General features: G+C 40.8%; 1 protein-coding gene across 2 annotated transcripts in view; it reads right to left on the reverse strand.

Moving 5' to 3' along the window:
• LOC101855536 overlaps positions 1 to 7,336 on the reverse strand; it is a gene marked incomplete in the record, with an annotated part of 9,582 nt that extends 2,246 nt beyond the window's left edge. The window contains 4 exon segments of one of the 2 annotated variants that reach the window (XM_013089997.2): positions 1,355 to 1,532; positions 2,107 to 2,259; positions 4,009 to 4,132; positions 6,940 to 7,336. In XM_013089997.2, the coding sequence (XP_012945451.1) occupies positions 1,355 to 1,532; positions 2,107 to 2,259; positions 4,009 to 4,127 (450 nt within the window). 2 annotated transcript variants of the gene reach the window in all.
• Between the last annotated feature and the right edge of the window lie 111 nt (positions 7,337 to 7,447).

Below are 7,447 nucleotides of genomic sequence, written 5' to 3' on the forward strand. Positions count from 1 at the left end.
CGAGAGAGAGAGAGAGAGAGAGAGAGAGAGAGAGAGAGAGAGAGAGAGAGAGAGAGATCGTACACAGCAAAATAGTTCACTCCTCTCTTTTTTTGAGCCAATAAAAACTGTGTCCTCAAAATTCGGTGGCACCCTCTTCGAAAAAGTGCGGACTTTGAGATCAGAGTTACCCTACTTGTGTGAAAAACAATAAAACCGAAACTAATAAACTGTACTATTCCTATTTTTCTTCTGGAGAAACGAAAGAGGACTTCAAAACAAAGACTGCAGCGCCATCTGAGCCAATGCGCGGACACATCATGTTCTGTACGATCTTTGGTCAAGATATTATGTTTGTTTGATCGTTTGTTTTCTTGTTTCTGTGTTCTTTTGTTTGTATGTGTGCTTGATTGTAGTTGTCGTTTTTTTTGTTTATGTGGGTGTTTGTTTTATTGTGGGTTTTTTTTTGTTGCTTGCAGAGAAGCAAGACGATACAAAAAAGTTTGGTTAGATCTAGTGCAGGAGAAGAATAGGACTGACAGAAAGAAACTAAGGAGAGGAAAAAGAAAAAGTAGTACCTAATTAGCAGCTTTATTTTTGGTTCTTCTAAACGTACGTTTTTACAATGTACCCATCAACGGATTGCTAGACCTTTCCACTGGGTTGTCATGGCCTAGAAGTCTCGGGTTCGAATCTGGATAGAGGCGGGAAATGTTTTTCTTTCAGATTTTCTCCTTTCATATACTTTTCTGCTTTCTAGTAATGCTCTGTTGATTGCTTTCGTCTCCTCTTTCTGCCTCCACCCCCCTCACTTCCTATGCTCCCTCCTCCTGACTCTTTCTGCAGCCTTTCCACTGCTTCTCCTTAGCTCCTTCTTTCTACTGTCTTTCAGCCACACCCCTGATCTTACGGTAGGTAAAATCTACACCTAGCCGTCTCGGACAAATGTGAAAAATCTCGTAGGTACCGCAAGCAAGTTGCGCACGTTAAAGATCCCTTCGTTGTCCAAAACCGATAAGAGTAGGCTTCGGCCGCCACCCGTAAAGGGCTCCCCCCCCCCCACCAAAAAAAAAGACCTTTCTAGAAGAGAAAAACTACCTGTCGGTGGCGATGTCAGCCTGGCTGACACAGTAGGTTTATTTATCGCATGGAAAAACTCAAAGTTAAAGAGACAGACAGACAAACAGACAGACAGACTGATAGATAAATAGATAGGTAGATAGATAGATAGATAGATAGATAGATAGATAGATAGATAGATAGATAGATAGATAGATAGATAGATAGATAGAGTAAAGTTTTAAAAAGAAGTTCGACCTACTACTAGTTCCCTCCAACCACTAGCACCCTCCAACCACCCCACCCTTGCCCTTACCTTTCCATCCAGACGCAAAATGAGCCAGGGGAGGCAGTGGCAGATCCAGAAAGCGTAGAACACGCACAACACGAGCACATCCAGCCAGGGCGTGTAGTGTGCTCCGGACAACACACTGAGCACGGCGAGCACCGAGGCACACGCCAAGATGAAGGCGGCCTGGTAGACCGTCTCTTGACTGGGAAGGACATGGCGGTAGTTTAACTCTATCCGTACGTCGTGTTTTACTATCGTATCCATAATGCGACGTGGGAACTCTGGGCCACCACTTTCCAAAGAGGAAATTTGCTCGTTAATCCGACCCGTACGCTTCGCATAGCAGTCTGTCAAAATGTTGTTGCTTTAAAAAAAAAAAAGAAATACTGAACGTTTCAAAGAGATATTCGCACTAGAAGTATTCCAAAATGTAAAAAATACAACCCCTGGGGTACAAAATGACCCCAGGACGTACCGATAGGGTTAATAATGTTCTACCACTGTGATTCTGAGTCAAAAAGAAGTGCCAGCAAACACAGCAAAGATTGTTTAGTTTGTTCATTTGTTTGTTTGTTTGTTTGCTTGTTTGTTTGTGCGTCCACTTTGTTTTAGTTGTTTATTTTTTTTTCTCATTTAGTTTTTACCTTTAAATCAGCAAGCATGATATAGATCTAGATTTTTTTTAAAGAGCTAACTCTACAACTTAGAAAAACAGAATGTGGTCCTCAAATACAGAGCTAGCCTGCTGCGTTAGCCTAGACGACGCTACAGTTTACCTCAGTACGCGCCGAAGACAAGAAATGACGTCATTGAAACTTGTGTCCCCCAATGTCTTGTCGTCCCTTCTTTGCGGAGATTCAGCGCCCCGGTACGGTGCGTTTATTATGTTACCTCCCCGTCGTATAGGGCTGGGTGTCGCAACATCTGCTCTGCTGCAACGAAAGATCGCGTATAACTGGACATATAAATACATTCTTTGTTGGTTGTAAATACTTCACACCTGTTCCCATTAATTCAGTTTAGAGGATTTAAGAGGCGGGCTGCTTTGACCCTGCTATGCAGTTAGGGCCGACCCAGGCTGAGTTGACTATAGCATCTAAATTGTTTTCAAAGTGGGCAGATTAACTGTGACAGCCAAGTTTGAAGCATCGCTATGGGCTACCGTGTCAGTAATATTTAAAGGTGTATTTTTTATGACGCATTTCCGTGCTCTGCACAATGCTCTATGCGCTTAACAATTATTATTAACCCAGCAGACGAAAGAACACCCAGAAGCATTCTCGGCTATCGGAGAAGCATACTATTACACTCATTAACACACTCATGAGATAATATGTGAGGCATCGTGGTGAAATTAGGCGCTCGTTAAAATAATGAAATCGAAAAAAACCCAACAACCTGGCAGTATTCTGTCCGTTTGGCAATTTTTATTGAATTTTTGTTTTTTGACTAAACACTTACGTTCCATTTACAAACACATTTCTAATTCTGTGTGGATTTTACTGGAAAATGTTGATTTATGGAACAAGAATGTAAAATTGTAGTTTCTAATTAGTCTTTGGAAGTTGCCAAACTTCACCTCTGGAACCAGGCAACCACACCTCCTACAATCACAAATATCTCAACTTCTATTCACGAATATATGAGTATTTTTTCCCCACCTAAATCAAGACAAATGAACAAGCTTTAAAATGATACCAATAACTCCACATTAAAAATAAAATTGATGAGCGCCTGATTCCACCATGTTGTGACACATATTTCACCATCTATAGCCAGGGCACCCATTTCCATCTGGGCGAGGAGAGGAAAATTCGTGGAAAGTTCCTTTCCCAAAGACACAACGTCGATGTAGTCTCTGAGGGGGTTCAAACCCACGGCCTTTCGGTTACGAGCCCGACAGCCTATAAATAACCACTAGATCACGGACGCCACGATGTATGTAATGCAACAATGAAGGGTAAAAACTGGTCCTTTGGTGGACAGAACAGTTCCGAAACATCTGACGAACAGGAACAAGTTGACAATGACAATGACAATCTTTATTCATCTCGCAGGGAGAAATTTGTCTCAGTCGTTAACAAAAGCAGTAGACGTTACAAAGGTTAGGTGCCCTCACGCATACACCTACAACAAAACAGGACATTAGTAAATACATGACAACCCGCTCCGTGAAACAACCTCTCTCTCTCTCTCTCTCTCTCTCTCTCTCTCTCTCTCTCTCTCTCTCTCTTTATCTCTCTCTCTCTCTCTCTTTCTCTCTCTCTCTCTCTCTCTCTCTCTCTCTCTCTCTCTCTCTCTGTGTGTGTTTCAGCACTGTGTGTTCAGTAACCTCACTGCAGTTGGTACGAATGAATCAAGAGTGAAAAAAAAAATCCCCCAACCTGAAGGAAACTTTTTGTATTTTGCGACCCTAGAACTAGAATTACAAAGTTCTATCTGCTCAATACCTAGTTTTGAGAAATTTGACGTAAAACATGTTGAAGTTTCACAAGATGTCAAGCTTTTCCCGAATGCATTTCTTTGAAAATCTTGATAACGACTCCGAATAATAAAACAATTATGATAGAGCAGACACAACATTTGGTTTCTGACCTCTTGGTATTTGTAACTCAAAACGGCTAAAAGAATGTCAGATAGAACTTTGTAATTCTAAGTAGGGCAGCGAGTTAATTTACCTGTACTTATGACTTTCGTCTCTATGAGCGCCTCTGAATTGCTGAAGCCATGGGCTGGTTCTTTTCCATCTGTGGGCGGCTGGGGGTGTACCGCTGTGCCTGCGCTCCTCCAGTGGCATGGCCGCTGTCGTTGTGAGGGAAATGGGTTTGATTGGGGTTTGATATGGGCTTGGGTGGAGTTAAATGCGGGTTTGGAAGGAGTGTGATGTGGGTTTGAATAGCGTTTGATTGTTGTTTGATATGGATTTGGATTAGGTTTTTGATTGGGTTTTATTTTGGTTTTATTTTGGTTTAAATTAGGCTTGATGTTTATTAGATGGAGTTTGATAAGGGTTTTGATAGGCTTCGATATAGATTAAACTCATGTTTTAGGAGGTGGAATGTCGTAATGAGTGTAGATACACATGTAACATACTAGGCCCCCTCTAAATAACAAAACCTAGATCTCTTAGGAGTCAGGTTGCTTCGATTTTGTCTACCAGGTTCGAACTGGACTGATCGAGTGGGATACAGCTTCTTTTTATTAGCAGACATGCAGAAACACACGCTGAAACAGCTTCATCATTGACACTTACACGACCAAAGTTGAGTCGATTGTACCGTAAAACACCTACTCAATCCGTCAATCAAAAGCTTCCTCGTTAGAGAATCGAACCCACGTCTTCTCTGGAAAATGGCGAAGAGTCTAATCATTACACACAGAGGCAAAGCGTCTATATAATCACATAATCATAGCTTCCCTTCCTAATTTTGAAACATTGTCGCAGTCAAATTCACCCATTGGCGTAAACCTCATAAATTAAATGTAAAAAGACGTTCATAATCACCAATGAACAATAGACTATGCCTAACCTTCAAAACCGTTTCATTGCCACAGAAATAGACTGTTCGCCCCTATCGGGCCACTCCATAAGCAGTCACAAGCTTTGATTGATTAAGTAAGCTTAAAGTGAGGCTGGAAGGGTCAACCAATAGAGTTGAAGGGAACATTTGCATAGCAGTCAAAACTGTTTCATTGTCGCATAAACCCTGTTCACCCCTTTCGGACCACAGTTATAAGCACCCAGACGCGCTGATTATGTAAGCAAACTATTACACTGGTCGGGTCTACCTCACAGAGATGTGAGGGGAACTAACTCTTAATAATCCTTTGACTGTTGCGAGTGCTTGTTTTTTTCCTCGACTTTTTAACGTCCTATAATCAGATCGTGACCTCGATTAAGACACCGGCTCCTGGCCGCGAAAAGCTAGACAAAAACCCCCACCCAAATGTGAAATAAAAATTTCATAATTGGCATGCTCTACCAAAGTGTTTCGGCTGTCTGGTATAACATGCTATTGTAGTACAGACATCTCTGCTTCTTTCCTTGGTGTTCGTGTGTTCAAATCTACAAGTTAAATTTAAGGTTAGTTAGAATAAATATTTAATGAAATACTTTCCCGATTATTATAGCAGTTGAGCATGCATACAACATGAATTCAGGATTTTTTTTCATTCACAACTCAGAGTTGCCGCCTCCAGTGCCAGTAAGATTCTTGTGACTTGTGTGAGGGTGGTAATATCTCCAGGCCCTATCTGGTCCCATTTCACTTTGATTACCCTGTCAAACAAGTCCGCCTTCGCCCCTGAAATTGCACCATCGACGCCGCGGGCGGAGTGAGTACAAAAGGGGTGTCCAGGAAAAACGATAAGCAAAAAAATACGTGTTACGCTATCCGTACGCTTGGGGTCATTTTGTACCCCCGGGGTTGTATTCTTCACATTTTAGAATACTTCCTGTACTTTCAGTGTTTCTAAAAAAAATCATTTTGACAGACTGCTATGCAAAGCGTAGGGATCGGATTAACAAGTAAATTTCCTCTTTGAAAAGTGGTGGCACAGAGTTCCCCAAGTCGTATGGATACGATAGCAAAACACGACATACGGACCCGGATAGGGTTAAGAAATCTGTCAGTTGTTCGGACTTTGTCATGACGTCTTATGAGGTGTCGTGCGTATTGTTTTATGGTCTGCCTGCCTGGTTTAACGTTTGGGTACTTCGTACATTTGTACAAAAATGTGTAGAATTTATTGTTTGTAATATAAGTGTATACATATTTATTTACACCCTTACCGACACAATTTAGATAATTTAAGAGGCAGGCTATATATTCGATTCTACATTTCAAACACAACACAAGCAATGATGGATACATAGTCTCAGCAGCTGACAAACGGAATTGCCGGAAACAGATGTGAGAAAAAAACTAAAATCCTCTCTGTTCGGGAATCGAACTCACTTCTTCTGAATATGATGGCAAAATATCTTTCCTACAAACCGGTTGACCATTTAGAATACATCCCCTTTGAGGTAATGTCTTAGTACTGCAAGGGTAGATCTAGAATCTAGATCTAGATCTAGATATTAGATCTACATCTAGATTTAGATCTAGATTTAAAAAAACAAACAAACAAAAACACAAAAAAACAACAACAAACAAACGATGGAAGTTATGAGGCTTTCTGAAATTACTCAAACTTACTAGCATTCAGCCTGAAACTGAAATTGAAAACTCTGACTGGAATGAAATCTGCTTCCACCAACAAGTCACTAGAATCTAGATCTAGATTAGATCTAGATCTAGATTCTATATGTGGTCGACTTTTAACAAATATGCGGAAAAAAATCAAGTAGAACTCTTTATAGATATAATACTCAAACTTTTACGGTGGTCTGTTGTGATTTGCTCCTTCTTTCCTATACTATCAAACATATGTTGTCCTGATCTCACCTCCTTCTTTTTTATTTTCTATGTTTGTTACACTTTAGATTCTAGATTCTAGATTAGATCTAATCTTGATCTAATAGCACCTCTAATCTTCGGCACTTAATTGACCTTAATGTGTTGCAAGGGCAATAAAACTCTTATGAAAACAAAAAAATATGTTACGATTTTCAGTCCTCCTCAAGCGGGGAGCTTTACGTTTCACATCACATGCTTTATTTGCACCAGAGAGGATCCACAGTGGCCCCAATACTCACTGTGTTCCCAGGCATGCTTTACAGACGCCAAAAAAATAATCTTCCACACGTCCGTTCAACTTGGTGCACCTTTGTGCGAACAATACTAATAGTTATAGATCTAAATCTTGTGCTTATCGTTTTGATGATATGCGAGACAGGGTTTTTTTCCACCCCCATCAATACAGTTTAGATCATATTGGAGGCAGACTTCGTCCCTCCATGTAAGGGCCAACCATTGCTGAGAGGAATACACCATCCCAGCAGAAAGACCCCCTTAAACAAAATGTTTGTTGTTGTTGGTTTTTGTTTTATTTTGGCACGTGTTTTTCGGCGCTCGCAATTGCATAAGGTCACATGAACGTGCAGGACACATCAAACATTTTCAGTTTGTAGGAAATTTGGAATTTTGTCCGGATGGCGGTCGAAGCCTATTC

Source organism: Aplysia californica, unplaced genomic scaffold, assembly GCF_000002075.1.
Source record: "Aplysia californica isolate F4 #8 unplaced genomic scaffold, AplCal3.0 scaffold01100, whole genome shotgun sequence".
Taxonomy (NCBI): domain Eukaryota; kingdom Metazoa; phylum Mollusca; class Gastropoda; order Aplysiida; family Aplysiidae; genus Aplysia; species Aplysia californica.